Source organism: Gouania willdenowi, chromosome 22 (assembly GCF_900634775.1).
Source record: "Gouania willdenowi chromosome 22, fGouWil2.1, whole genome shotgun sequence".
Taxonomy (NCBI): Eukaryota; Metazoa; Chordata; class Actinopteri; order Blenniiformes; family Gobiesocidae; genus Gouania; species Gouania willdenowi.
In genome coordinates this window covers 24,057,173-24,072,497 of record NC_041065.1, presented here as the reverse complement: position 1 = coordinate 24,072,497, position 15,325 = coordinate 24,057,173, and the positions used below count along the sequence as shown (strand labels likewise).

General features: G+C 39.0%; 1 protein-coding gene across 9 annotated transcripts in view; it reads right to left on the bottom strand.

Annotated features, from left to right (window-relative positions):
* LOC114456551 (ryanodine receptor 3) overlaps window positions 1–15,325 on the bottom strand; it is a 131,506-nt gene that overhangs the window by 84,281 nt on the left and 31,900 nt on the right. For 6 of the 9 annotated variants that reach the window (XM_028438399.1, XM_028438402.1, XM_028438401.1 and 3 more), the window contains exons 4-18: window positions 14,988–15,008; window positions 13,451–13,465; window positions 12,911–12,985; window positions 12,129–12,207; window positions 11,197–11,309; window positions 10,109–10,208; window positions 9,875–9,968; window positions 8,992–9,066; window positions 7,644–7,800; window positions 6,418–6,582; window positions 5,347–5,468; window positions 3,640–3,820; window positions 1,968–2,103; window positions 977–1,072; window positions 601–719 (exon numbers count right to left, since the gene is read on the bottom strand). In XM_028438399.1, coding sequence (XP_028294200.1) covers window positions 601–719; window positions 977–1,072; window positions 1,968–2,103; window positions 3,640–3,820; window positions 5,347–5,468; window positions 6,418–6,582; window positions 7,644–7,800; window positions 8,992–9,066; window positions 9,875–9,968; window positions 10,109–10,208; window positions 11,197–11,309; window positions 12,129–12,207; window positions 12,911–12,985; window positions 13,451–13,465; window positions 14,988–15,008 — 1,548 coding nt within the window. The remainder of the gene's footprint in view (window positions 1–600; window positions 720–976; window positions 1,073–1,967; window positions 2,104–3,639; window positions 3,821–5,346; window positions 5,469–6,417; window positions 6,583–7,643; window positions 7,801–8,991; window positions 9,067–9,874; window positions 9,969–10,108; window positions 10,209–11,196; window positions 11,310–12,128; window positions 12,208–12,910; window positions 12,986–13,450; window positions 13,466–14,987; window positions 15,009–15,325) is intronic. The other 3 variants (XM_028438404.1, XM_028438405.1, XM_028438406.1) reach the window with 1 other exon arrangement.

Sequence of the window (15,325 nt, the reverse complement as noted above, 5' to 3'; positions counted from 1 at the left end):
AAAACTGGTAATGGAAACACCTGAATTTAAAAAAACACTCAAATATTGCTAAAACGTTTTTACTCTTTCATGAGGAGGCATTTCAGACGTTTCCGATATTGAAATGTGTTCAAAAGTGCCATGGAAACACTTATTCATCAAATACATGTCACAGGACGTGACGTACCTGGTCACATGACATGAAAACATGGCGCGGTAGACAAAAAAGGAGACCAGCACATTTCTTAGCATTATACTTAAAAAATATTATTTCACAGGAGTTACAAGGCTCTTCCCCAAAACAACCTTCAATGGAAACACGTTAAAAGTGCAATCATATTTTGTCGACATTCAGAAATATGCAAAAATCTGTAATAGAAACACAGCTGGAGACTGTGGAGACGGTGGAATTGTACAGTCTGAACATGTCCGACCCCGAGCTCTTAGCAAAGATTATGTAAATTCAATTAGAAATATGTAGCAGTCTACACTATGTACGGCAAAATCATTTGAAATATAACAGATAAAAGAAGAAAATTATAAAATACCGTTTGAAACTGACCAACAATACAAACCTGTATCTTGTTCGGCAAATTGAACACGCATGCTCTGATTGCTCACCTTGTGGTTTCGTCCATGTTTGTACAGTAGTGATATAATGGACTTGATGTGTCCTCTCTGGATAATGTTGAGTGCCTCTGGGCTCTCAATTAGAATGCAATGCAGGACCTCCAGGATGCCTGTGCAGCCGTGAATTCATAAATTAGTTAACGTTCACGAAAAAGGAGGACATAGCAGAGGACACTCGTGAAAACAAACGACAGTCAGTTCACAAGGATCAACAGTGAACACTAATTGATATCGGTAAATTCATTTATAATTACTCGAAAACATCTAGAAAGTAGTGACGCCTTGTTCTGATGTTGTCTTAATGTCTTTGGTGCCATCTTTTAACACACATGCTTCTCTGTTACTGAAGGAGAGATAGTGAACATACCCGATGAGGACTCAAGTCTTTCTAGCTTGCTCACCAGCCAATCCAAATTGTTGGAAAACTGGGTGCAGTTGGTACGGTTTCCTCGGATTAATGCCGCTGGGGGGGGGAGAAGGGGTGAGAAAGGTGGTCACATGATTACCAAATTACATAAGCAGGATAATAACAAAAGCATCCTACTTGATGATGTACTTTATGTGACATTGCACACACCAATAAATCCCTATCTCCTAATTCATTAACAAAGTTTGATTGCCCTTGAAAAATTAGACTCTGGATGGAGAAAAGCTTCTAAAATCCACTTATCGTAGAGCTAGACCAGGTGTGTGTGTAGGAGGGAACAGAAAAACACAGAGAGAGAGAGACGTGGCTGGAACACTAAAATGAGTCAGGAGGTGAAATCAGTGTAAATAAGAGCATGAAGGACAATCTTGAAGGGTACAGAGGATTCAATGGAGGAACCTGAAAGATAAACTTTACATTTAGGCTGTCACTATTCAAATGAATGGAGTAAATTCTAAAGGAAATGGATTTTAGTGCCTATTTATGTGACAGCTTGTGACGGAAGGTTCAGACCAAGATTATACTCATTATGATAGCAGGATATGCAGACAGATACGAAGAGATTAGGTCACGCCTGGCCCTTTTTAGTGAGATATGCTTCTGTCAGACGTAAAATACTGTATCAGTAAAGGAGCACAACGAACAAGGTTGTAATACTCAAACTAAATTATAATAAGGCAGGCATGGGGAGAAATTGACCATGGTTTTTTTTTTTTTGAGTACATAAAAACAAGCTTTTTGTGTGCCATTGCACCAACGCAATGTGTCTGGTTTCCATTTGGATCATAATTTATGTGTTTTGCTCAAGGACAATAAGCATAAAACAAGTATTGAAAGGGGTCAAAGCACTTACCAGAACTCTAGATACATGTCATTGAACAGTTCACTTCATATGTCTGTGTGATGTGAAAAAAAAAAAACAGATTCTTACCCAGCAGCTCATACAGCAGATTTAGAATATCCTTCCAAGCGGCCCCAGCCTCCGACCCAGCACACTCTCCAAAGTGGGCAGCGCTATTGTAAACGTTCAGCCGGTCGATACAGTTGGACACCAGTGTCAACATGCCCTATGAGATGGTCAGTAACATAAAATGTGAACTTATGCAAAAGAAGATGTGATATTAACACAATTAACTTTTCCCATATTAGGCAAATCAAACCCTAAGAGTCCATCCCAATGTTGCCGGTGTAGAAACACTGAGATCAACATGCACCAATAATGCAAACTTATACAACAACACTCAGAGAGGGCAAACCTACGCTGCCAAACATTCTCTTTGCCAGATACTTGCAGTTATCTGGCTCAATGATCCTGATCATGGTACCATGATCATTCACACTTTGAAGATCTGGAAGAAATTTCTACCCCCATTTATAACAATACAGTAGTTTGAAATTTTATGGGCTGTTGGGCACCCCCATTTTTAAAAAAAAATTGCTGGGAAATTTGCAATCCAAATCCGATCAGGATGAAACTTGTTGAGGTAATTGAGAATCCAACCCAACATAGTTGAGTCAAATTAAATAAAGATCAGTTAATTACAAACTGAGATATGAATTTGAAATTTTGCCAATGATGAGAGCTAAGGATTTTTACTCAGTATAGGCCAATTTTTATTTATTTTTTTCTAACTCAGTATATTGATCCAATCCCTTCCATGACACAAGGGCTATCTTTGGTTACATTTTTCTCAAAACCCTTTAAGTACTTTCAATGTAAGCTTATGTAGTCATAAGAATAATAACAAACACAAGTGAAAATATTACCTCCTTGGTGAAGATAATTATAATAATGCCACATATACTGTACATTCCCTAAAAAATATTTTCATTTAGTGTCATAATAACAATGTTTCAATTGAATTATTCATTGAAATATGCTTTTGCCTATATTTAACACAGCACTATGACTCTTATTGTCCTCTGTCATGATGATTTATACTTACAGAGCAATATATATATATATATATATATATATATATATATAGACAGTATTCAGGTATGTAAATAGAATTTATAAGTAATAAACTGAAAATTGAGGATGATTTATAGTGCTCAGTAAAAATCTAAAGTGAGCTGTCTTCTATGACAAATGGGCTTGCTAGATATAATGCATTCTGGTTGAGTTATTTTGATGGACTATATTGTGATGGACTATATATATATATATATATATGGGCTAGGTATTAGGTTTGCAAAAGACACAAAGGGATATTTTACATGGATGTGAGATGCCTGCTATTCTGCCGAATAACACATACCGCATTTAGCTAATTGGCTTCTTAAGGGGATGATGATGCATTTCTGTTAATGAGGCATGTATGAGTAAATGGGTTCTGTTGCAGTTGACATCATATGACCCCACTGTGAGCCATTTGACATTTTTGTAATTGATGATAGCAATTCAGACCATGGAGGCTTAACAGAAAGCCTGGGGAAAATTTCTATCATGAAAACTGCTGACGACTCATACGCACGACTGGCACAATGGCAATGAGACGCACTATAGGAAGTAAGCCTGGCTACAACATTCTGCAAGTTTCTCTAAGTTTCCCACCGCTCTGTTGGTCATCAGCTCTGACTGCTTATCATTAACCTCTCACTTCTTGTTTGAAGAGGTTCTGCCGGTTCTTTAGAGAGCGAAGCTTGATCTGTCTCTCTTCATGCTCCAGTTCAGCGTCCGGCAGCTGGAAATAGGTGATGAGGTCCTTCAATGACTGAAGCACCTCCTCAATAGGCAAGGCGACCAGTGTCCTGTTCTTAACACCAACACAGTCCAGGTCTCTAGAAGAGAAAAACAATCCATGTACCCTTTGTTCTTTGGTTATTCTGTTTTAAAACCAAATCAAAATAACAAATAAGCAGTGTGGTTATTTTGTTTTACTGACTTAAAACCAAAACAGAAATGCAGAAACCACAAAAACCAGAAAAGCAGTGTTTTACTGTTTTAAAATTAAAATATTTAAGTAAAAATCTTGTTCTGTTTGTGAGATATTTGGATATTTACGGGGAAATTAGAGCGAAAGCTTAAGCACGAGCAAAGTCAGTAAAACAAAAAAAAACATTTTTGTTATTTTAATTTGGTTTTAAAACGGAATAACCAAAGGAGGAAGGGTACACAAATCCGTGTACCCTTCGTTCTATGGTTATTACGAGCTTCATGTTTTAAGCTCACCACACAGAGGTCACCCACAGTAAGGCTGAACAGTTAACCTTAATCACATCGATATTTAGGTTTTCACTACTGCGATAAAATAACCTCAGATGCCGAGGTTTTTTCTTTCGTCTTCATCATTTGTGTGATAGCTCTCATCCTAGTTTCCCTTAAATATCCAAATATCACACAAACAGAGCAAGATTTAATTTTAAAACAGAAAAATGCTGCTTGATGCTGTTTTTGATTTTTCTGTAATTCTGTTTAGGTTTTAAGTCAGTAAAAGAAAATAACCACACCGTTTATTTGTTACTTTGATTTGGTTTTAAAACAGAATAACCAAAGAGCGAAGGGTACACAGATTAAAAACAGAGAGAAAAGGATGTCTCTTGGGATACTCGTATCATTTTGCAGTCATGGTTTCTCAAAAGTCTGAAAGTCTAATTAGGCGACGACACACAGCTGAAGACAGCCAGCACTGACTAATCCAGTGTTTAGCCTACAAGTTCATTCATGCTGAAATGCCTATTTCCGTAGGCCTGCTAAAAATAGCTCCCGTTGTGTTGTGTTGGAGGGGCGTGGGAGGGGACGTTTATGTCACAGCCTCGAGGAAGGCTGACACACACTCACGTGTTTCTGCCATGAGTGCCCCCAGGGGCCGACACAGGGCCAAGCAGGTCCTTTAATGACAAATAAAGGTAGTAAAAAGAGCCACTCATGTGCTCCACCACCTTCTTTTTTTAGAGCTAGTGGCATGTAACCGTGATGCCTCTGTTACGTTTCCCATTAGGAAATGCATGGTTGGTCCACTGAGTGAGCTGTGCAGCTTTGGCACTCCACTCTGTCAAAAGTGTTCACAATCTAAGTGGACATAACGCTACAGTGCAGACGGTCCAAACAAGCATCTAGTTTTCAGGATCCACTCACTATTTATCAATGGGGTAACCTTGAGGATTGAGATTAATCATATTTATTAATCACGATCTGCCATCATCATCATTGCGATGATTATGTAACTTCCAATCATGACAGACCATTGTGCAGATTACTCAAATAAAGTGGCTGAAGGCAAATGTGAACAGTAATTTGCTGTAATTGGCCACTTGTGCAATCACGCACACGAGTGTGGCTACGATTTATTAAATGAACAGCCTACCTGATGAATCGGTTGAACAGCAGCGTTGTGTTGCGAATGATTCGTGCAGCGCGGGATTCTTCATGTTGACATCGTTGGAGAGTTAACCCATCATCCATGTGACCTTCAGCATGCAGGCATGCCTTCAAGTCCACAGAAAGAAAGAAAGAAAGAAAGAAAGAAAGAAAGAAAGAAAGAAAGAAAGAAAGAAAGAAAGAAAGAAAGAAAGAAAGAAAGAAAGAAAGGAAGTTATTTATAGTTATTCTGCCAAGAAAAAAATTACAAACTAATTTGCCTGAATGAAATTCATCCTGATGTAATTCAAACATATTTATTTCACTACACTTGTATTTAATTACCATTATGTTTCTAAATTAGTATTATCCTTTCTCTGTGACCACAGGGGGCGACAGTTGTGACTCTGCTGTTTTATAGACAGCATAGAGAAGAGAAGAAGAGTTTCGGGGTGCATGTAAATAAAGGCAACCAGGATCGACTGCTGCTCATTAATGCCGAGCCAAGTTGAATCTGTCTGCTGCAAAGAACCGTCGGCATAAATGAGCAGCAGTCGATTCTGGTTGCTTGTGTTTACAACATGCACCCCGGAGGATCCCTTTAGGTGAGAAAGTGACCAAGTCACATTTCATTCCGACATTTCAGAGATTCGGGAGATTTTATATTGTCCGCCATTATGCTACTGACAAAACTTCATGGTTAACTTCAAAACAAGAGCCCTATTTACAAAAACATTAAAAAACTAATGGAAGACCAGAAAATATGCTTTTGTTTTGCAAAGGGGATGTTTGATTTTTAGCTTAAAGCCGGTCCCAGGAGGATTTTATATTTCGCTCGCAATGCATCATGGGGTATTGAGTATTTCTTGTGTACTCAATCTTTTCATATTATCTAATGTGCACTACATACTGATTTTTACGTCAAACCTAGTATGAGTAGTACGTTAGTATGCGATTTCGAACACAGCCGTTGTGGTAATTGTGTAAATCCACGTCTGCTCTTCAAGGTACACAGATTGCTTTGATCTCACTGCAGCATAAACCATTTCAAACAGACTAGCTTTTAGTTCTTGCTCACTCTTCTCTTGAGGGGACCCAGGCGAGCCGATTTGACATCAGGTGCCTGGTAGGAGAGCCAAAGTCCTGTAGCCACGTGCATTATAAAGCAAAGCGAGTCCCCATATTTAATCTCTGCCACCCCCATGCCGTCAATATCCCGTTTGGGGCTTTGCTCCAGCTTCTCCTGCACACAGTAAGAAAGGACAAACATGTCAAAGCTGTCAGTGTGAAAAGCATGAGCAGGTTTAAACAAACAGTAATATGCAAAAACATGCAAATGCAGCTGCGCTGACTCATCGAACCAACAACAAAATGTTAGCAGAAAATTGATCAAGTAGTTTAATCATCATCAATTAATTAGAGCACAAGTGTGAAACTCAAGGCCAGGAGGACAAATCTGGCCCTTTAGTGCATCCATTTCGAGAAAGTAACCAAGATTATCATCTCCAAAATTATTCACAAATTTAATTAAAATCCACAATATTAGCAGGGCTCACATTTTCCCCATGCTTATATCACATGATGGCAGTCTTTTTTTTTTATCTCAAAATGTTAAAACAACTCTCAGTTTTTCCAAAATCCTGCAATTTTCTTCTAATTATTCCACAAAATTACATAAAAATTGGCCACAAAATCTAAAAAATGTCAAGTGAAGATCATGCAGCGACTGAAATGCGTCACTTATTGCTTTGATATTATCAGTGCTGTACATATTTTTTTTATTTATTTATACGTGGAAGTGCAAACTAGAGCACAATAATGTTCAAATTACTCATTTTCCAACCTAAAATATGCGGCCCACTTAGAATAAACTGCTCCATATTTGGCCCCTGAACTAAAAATGAGTTAGACACCCCTGAATTAGAGCATTATGAACACATTCACAGTAGTGAACATGAAGGGTCCAATTACAGATTGGCTAACTTGCTTTTTTTTATTAAAAGTTTAAATTGACATTGTTAGAGTGAATGATTGATGAGAAAATTCTTGATCCCCAGTAGAAATTTCATTAAATACAGCTAAATAATTGGGGGTCGTTTCACTGCCCTAACACTGCTATTCATTTTTCAAGCTCTTGAAAAAATTCCCCAAGGATAGTAGGAGGTACATCTGTGAAGGTTTAAAGGTCATTCTCTGTGCTGCTCTCTCATTGGTATTTCTTTGTTGGTGATTGATCACATGTGACACAGGTCACAGTGAAGAGCTCAAGTCTTTACGTGATGTTTGTGTGGGTGACGTCCTTGCCTTAGAGGCTCTGAAGCAGAATGCCGTGGACACAGTGTCGGACCTCTCGTGGTCCTGTAGCACCAGCCCTCTGTCTTCAGTCAGGGCGAGATAGTGACCAGTGGTCAGGTGGCGCAGCCGGAATGGCTGTCCCCAGCGAATGTGGCTCCCGCCCCAACTGTCACATATAACGATGCACACACCTGCATGAAGCTCACAAATATCAAAGTGTACAAAAGTGTTTGGATATTCTAGGCTAAAAATCCCTGCCAGCTTTCCAAATGACATTTTAAAAATTGAGCATGGAAGTTAAAGAGTACCACAGTGAAAATGTACAAAACAAAAAATGTGTTTAATGTATTACCAATGAAGAAAAAACGAAAACAAAATATATTAAAAGGACTTTTTAGAATGATTTTATACCTTCGTGCTTAAACTAACGTGCGTCATATCCTGTTCAAAACAGCAACTCTCCAATAGTTTATGCCCAAAGATGAGGGCTGTTCCATTAAATGATTATTTTAATCATATTGAAACCACGATTATTTCTCAAACTAAAAGTAATTTATTTTTTGTACAACACGTAAAATACAGTATGTCCACTTTTGCACGTGATGTGTCTTTGCTCTAGATCTTCATCATCTAACCCCAAGTGGTCTCATAGAAGATAATCTGACTTGCCTTGCTTGTTTACCAAATGTTTATGCTGCAATTCTCTTGCCATGTTTCAAGACCGCGAGCAACAACTTTCCCCGTGTTAGCCTGCAGGCTAGCTTTAGCTTTGAGAGGGGCGGAGCAGCTTGCATGCACATGCGTTAAACAAACAAAACAAAAATAAAAATATGTGTAAAATAATTGCTTTTTCTCAATTATGTTATGTCATTGTTTAGTGCAATAATCAAAATTGTAATCGAATTCCAATTAATAGCACATTCAAGTATTTTAATGGGTTTTTTATAAAAAGCTGTACATATTTTGTTTATTGGGAATACATTAAACACATTTTTTGTTACATACATTTTCACTACAGGTGCCCTTTAAGCAGCCATATAGCATTTTTAACACAGGTCTTACATAAGACACTGAAACAAAACAGAAGAGGCAATGTCGCCATGTGGCTGCAAATCAGGCTTGGTGAGAGGTTTAGACAGCAGTTAGAGGAAAAGAGAAATACGGCACCAGTGCAGCATTAAATCATAAATATGTGAATCATGTGAAGAGGAACAACAAAATAACAAGGTACAAATAGTGGAAACAGTGGGAAGACACTGTTCAAAAACAACCGTGCTTTAGAGCATTTAAAGTGTTTCAAAATAAGGAGCAAGACAGATTGAAGGAAACTAATAGCCTAATATATGAGACAGCCCACCTGATTCGAAGTGGCTCCAGCCTCCACAAGGACCTTGCCTTGGCACCGGCTTTACCCATCTCATAGTTGACTATCCTGGGAATGGCAGAAAAGCATGAGTGGGCGTACTGTCTGCGAATGCTTTTACCGTCTAGCCAATACTGACACAGCCAAGGTCATTCAGAAAAATACCTGCTCTTTTTGTCACATTAATACACAGATCTGAGATATCTGTCTCAGACATGCAAACACACACACAATCACTCACACAGAGATGCACTAGCTTTATCTACTCCCCCAGCTGCAGCTTCACATCCTTCAAAGAAAGCTGCATGTGCCCTGATAAACCGCAACAACACTGTCGATGGAGGATAAGATTGACTGGGGTCTTGAGGTAAAACATCACACTGCAGGTGACAAGTCGGAAAGGGGTTTGATCAGCCCCAGAAAAAACAAAGGGCTTGGAGAATCGTGTCATTCTGCTAAAAATATCACACCAAAGGTTAATGTGACGTCCAAGCCTGTTTTCTTACGCTGTGTTCTAAAAATAGACCATACACTTGTGTGCAGCGTATGGGTCACTGTGTTCAAGGATACTCCTCTCCTGGCACCTGACTGCGTCTCTAAAGGCTTCGCCAGCTGTTTTGACCCAATTCAAGCCCATTGTGCTATTTTTCTGCCATCTGTCTATCTGTGTTGGCAACGAGGTGTTATACTGAAGATACATTTTTTTTTTTTATCTGCAATTTTACCCCTTTAGAAATACGACTGTTACCCTGGTCAAATATGTTTTTTTAAGAAGAAAAAATCATGGTTGATTTGCAGCTTAATTGTCTTGCCCTCCTCCTGCAGCTGCTTGGCTGTCACTTTGGAGAATTGCTATTAAGCAGCTGAGTGTACACACCTCTGCTGCTCTTCACTCTGGTCTGATCCTGGGATGGCCAACACCTCGTCATGGCCATGAAACAGACGCATCACGTGACCGCCCAACAGGTATCCTATTGGAGAACAAAAATAAAACATTTTTAATCAACTACAGCAACACCAAGATTACAACCATTACAAACAAAGGCAATAAATACAAGCAGTTTCTTTGTTTTTCTGTGAACAGATAAGATTGCCCGTGTAAAGGTTCTACCTTCTTCAATGTTGCTGCCCGAACAGAAGGGATGGACATTCCACAGAGTCTGCATGAAAGAAGCATCAACCTGGATGTTGCCATTGGAGATGGATAAATGCTGTGGGAAAGATCACATGTCGTTATCACATTGTTTAAAACAGTACAACAGCTAACATATATATAATTTAAATCAGTAAACGTGTGCAATCACTACACAAAGGGGGAAAAAAAACATGTATTAACAAACAAACAGCAATAAGAAATACAATCAGAATACATTAGAAATGTAGCTACTGTATGTATTGCCTGTGGAACATACATTTTTCAGTATTTTTCAAACCAAACTAATCTGAATATCCAGCCAGAGGAGAAAATTTCAAGTGCATGAATAAGACGAGGGTTGTCATATAGTCACATTTGAACATGGCTTTAGATGAAACCTGCTATTGTTATGAAGTTATGCACATCAAGGACAACTTTGGCAGACTAATCCTTATTTCAGGAACATTTAAAATACTGAAACAATGACTCCTGTTTCTGTATCATAGAGAAGGTCAGGACAGACTTAGGGAAACTCATATGAGATATATCTTATTGTATAAGACATTAGTTACAGAACTTAAACTGAAAAACACTGCGTTTCCTCAGGAATTCAGGTATACTGACAACTTTAAAATCTGTCGGTATAGCTTAATGTTCCACAAGGAAATTTAATGCCTTGGCTGGGGATTTAAAATGTCAGGGTGCTGTGTTGAGTTGGTATAGCCGACAGAAAAAACAAATTCACCGGCAGATATGTCAATCACAGTCTTTATTTGCAGCCCTTTGGTGGTGCAAGTTCCCATATACAACAGGGTGGGTGACCACTGGCACAAACTAACAGGGTGACGATTGAGGTCATCTGTCTATGTCTAAGCTCAAGGGTTCAAACACTGCCTGGCAAATGTCAATTCTTTCATGCATTAACAGAACATTTTATAGGGTTATACCAGTGCACAGTAGGTGATATCAGGGAAATCAAGATTGATGGTCTCCTACTCACACCTTCATGACACAAATTATAACATTACTGATAAAAAAAAATAAATAACAGAAGGCAAACTCACAAGGTATCGCTCTGAGGAAACACTGACAAGGATGAGGTCGTCACCGATGCGCACTTTCTCTCCTTCCGATCTCTGTTTGGATGCAGGGTGGATAGTCCACCAACAAGCCTCTCCTGGATCACCACACACACACACACACACACGCACACACACACACACGCGCACACACACACACACACACACACACACACACACACCCGTTTTTATCACACCGCGAGGACCAATGACAGAATGGGGTCTTATGGGATCCACCCTTTCTGAAGGTCATACAGATCTGATTTTAACTTCTAAAATCATGCAAAATTTAAGGGAACACACAAATCACTTGAAACATCTAACACTCACTGAAAAAGTTCAAACCTGAATTTTCCCCGTGGGGACCGAGTGCCGGTCCCCACGGGGAAAATCGGTCCCCACGGCGTGAGTGATATTTCAGGAGGTGGACCCCACCAGGGTAGAAAAACCAACACACACACACACACACACACACACACACACACACACACACAAGGCCTTTATCAGGGAACACCACATTTCCTCTCGTGTCATTACTCTTTCATCAAGGTCACAGCCGACCAATATTTAAATTCGGGCACATTGGGATCTACCGGTACTTTGGCAAAAATCCAGTCATGTTAAAATTTCCTGGTTATTTTATGACATTGTTTGGCATGAAGTAAATATTGGTGCCAGAGCAGAGCTTGGTTAGTTATGGCAAGAATCAAAAGTATGACTTTTACCTTTTGATAGAAAGAAACACATTGACAATCATTCATGAGAAAGAAGAACAATAAAGAGAATAATCTTCCGTTTTTGTCTTTGTGGAAAAAAGGAAAATTATCAACAAATGAAAGCAGGTGAAGCATCTGGACTGACAATGAAGAGAGGAAGGGAGGAGGATAAAAGGAAGTCGTGTCGTAGCTCTCCTTTACCTGTTGAATCCTCCTGCAGGCCGACATCAAACGACAGCTTATCAGTCTGCGACCTTGATGTCTTCAAACAGGCCAGGTACTGCGGTTAACACACACACACACACACACACACACACACACACAAACATAATAGCTGTCAAACACTCCTCTCCTGACCTTACTGAGTGACTGCCCTGTCCTTCGGGGATTTCAAATGTCCGACCATTAACTTCTAACCTTACTTTTTTCTCCAGGAATCCTTTATCTGATCTAATCTACACAAGACGTAATGAGACAGCCTTTATTATAAAAAAAAATAACAAGGGTTACAAGTTCTTTCTTCGTGCATATTTCTAATGTGACTGGATAGTTTCTTTGATGACACTGTGGATTTCATCACACTTTATTTGACCTTTTATATATAAGCATCATTTTCTGTCATTAGCATGAATAAGGTGTCATAAAGCCTGTCATTAAGTGTCGTTTGCTAAATTATGAAACCTTTCGCTAAATACGACACATTTAGAGCTATTTTGGCATTTTTTGGGTTAGGTGGAGGGATCTAGTGGGGTTAGGTAGGGTTAGGGGTTACATAAATGTTTTGGATTTATAAGTAAGAGGGTTAGGGTTGGGTTAAAGTTATGGTTACAATAATGAAGGTTAGGGTTATGGTAACAAAGGACACTTAATGACAGCCTTCAAGACACGTCATTCATGCTAATAACAGGTGTCATGTCATAATAATAATAATGCCAGCCTTATGTATATAACGTCAAGTAAAGTGTTACCGTAGATTTTCTTACCATAGAGCTGAAGGAATGCCGGAGAAGGATTGCATGTCCGTAGAGTAGCGTCTTGTGTCCTCCACTCTGCGCCGCCTACCAACATACAGATGACACCACACACATACACATGAACACAAGATATAAAGTTACATGTCAACATAAAGTGCAGACTGAAAGGTCACATGGGTCTGCCCTAAAGCAAGCCCCTTTTTTTAAGGAGGAATGTTGACCTTTCGGCAAAGCCTTCTTGTATGTGAGGAAGGGTTTGTTGCCCGTTCTGTCAATGAAGACATGCAGTCTGACTTGCCACAAAGATGGTGTTTCTATCACCTGTATCCACCTATCAATAGGATACAGGCTCATCTTTCCATCACTCCAACTATAGAAGAGTGCGAAAGGGATGCATTCTTTAAAACAATGGTCATACTTGGAAGGAATGACTCTTTAGTTTCTTTAGTTGTTGGTTGAGATGCAAGAGGTGGACAAATGGCGCTCTTACTTCAACAGATACAAAGAGTTTCTGTTGTCCCTCTTTGGCAAGCACCTCCTGTTACTTACCTTCCTTATGAGCCTCTAGGAAGCATTAAAGTAAAAAAAAAGAGTGACATTACACAGAAAGAACTGTAAAGTTCTCCTGATCCTATACACTGCAACTGCCTTTTTTTCTCTCCTTGACTCGATTCAGCTTCATCTCTGAACCCCCACCCCCACCCTGACTAACAACACTCTGGTAGGCTACCAGGAGAATAGCCGGCCTGTGATTTGATGCGGTTGTGTAGTGCACACTGCAGCACTGGCTTCCGGGCTTCATCTGTGTGGCTGGCTACTGTTATGTACTGGCTGGGGTGTTACGTCTCAGGTGGCAAGGCATCACCACAGCCAATAAACCCATACCTCCCATGTTTCATCTCATCTCAGAACTGGGTTGTGTTACTGTGACATGTAATTATCTGAACATTGTAAGCAGGTTAAAGGGGGAAAAAGGTGTTATCATTTCTGGCAAAAAGGAATAATAAAGGAATACGTTATGGAAGTAAAAAAAAAAAAAAAAAAGAGGATGTGTGAGGTGTGTGTTCACAGAAGAGACATATTCAACCTCCATTTCAGCTTTAATGGTGCTTCCTTTAGTGGCATTTCAGTATGAGCAAGGGATGATCGATTGCTGGACGATATTGATAACAGATAACTATGGGCAGGGAGCACATACAGAGAATGGACAATTTGAGGCGGATGTTATCTAAAGGATATTAAATATAAAACCACAATTTGTCAAAAGGCGTTTACACATTCTTATTATTATTTATAGGCTTTGAAAAGTACATTGAGACATAAATGACATTTTGTTCATTGTTATTGTTGAAAGCCATTATTTTTTAATGTGCCTGTGTAGCTCAGCGTAAATCATAAAATAATACCCCCTTGTGTAATGTCTATGGTTCTCCTTTAAACAAAGCTTTTCCTGTCAGCTAAAACTAACCCTCTAAACAGTAGCATTCATGCCTGTGGTATTCACTCCTTTTATTCAGCCAAGCAGTGATCACACAACAGCAGATTCTAAAATAGTCACACCACATGATGATTTCCCATAAAGAAGCACATAGGTCTACTATGTGTATACATACAGCTATTGTGATTGAAATGTGACCAAAAAAAAGGACTCATGCTATGAGAAAGGTTGGTTGCACAAAACCAATGAAGCTATGATAAACATCCATCCCCAGAGGAGGACATGGATGTTACAGTTTATGCTAATCTGGATTTATTTAGTTAAAAACAATGGATTGTTGTGGAAAAACTGAATTTCAAGGAGAACGTTGAAAAAAGCAATTCGACTCTGGCAGCTCAATAAGAGCCGACATTCTATTTAAACAGCACACACCATAAAAATCCATTTAATAAAAAGGTTATTTGAAAACTTTGCTTATGGAGGGTGATAAATCATGATTTCTGCTACAAAGACAAATGTTCCTTCATGACATAATGAACCGTAAAGGAGCAACAAGGGAAAACACAGATAGGGAAATGTTGTGTACTTTTAATTTGTCTACTGGTGCATAATGATTGAAGAGGGAAATGGCATTAGTGGTGAACATACCCATCGATCCGGGCCGCGTGTCTATCATATGGTAGATGGAGATTATAAACAGAAAATAAGAAATAAAGGTGGAAGAAATACACATTTTGTTACAACAATGAAAAGACACTGGAAACATCACAAGCACGGTGTACAGTGATGAATGAGTGGCTATTGTGGACAAATTAATGATCACCATCATATCAAACCTTTACCTGTGGAATATTCACATTTCTCTTTTTTAAACAAAGGTTTTTCGACATTAAGTGGTGGCATTTTAGTTGTTTTATTTAAGCCATGCAATAAATAAATTGATTTAAAAAAAATAAAATATGGAAAGCCGAGGAAAAGAGACACAG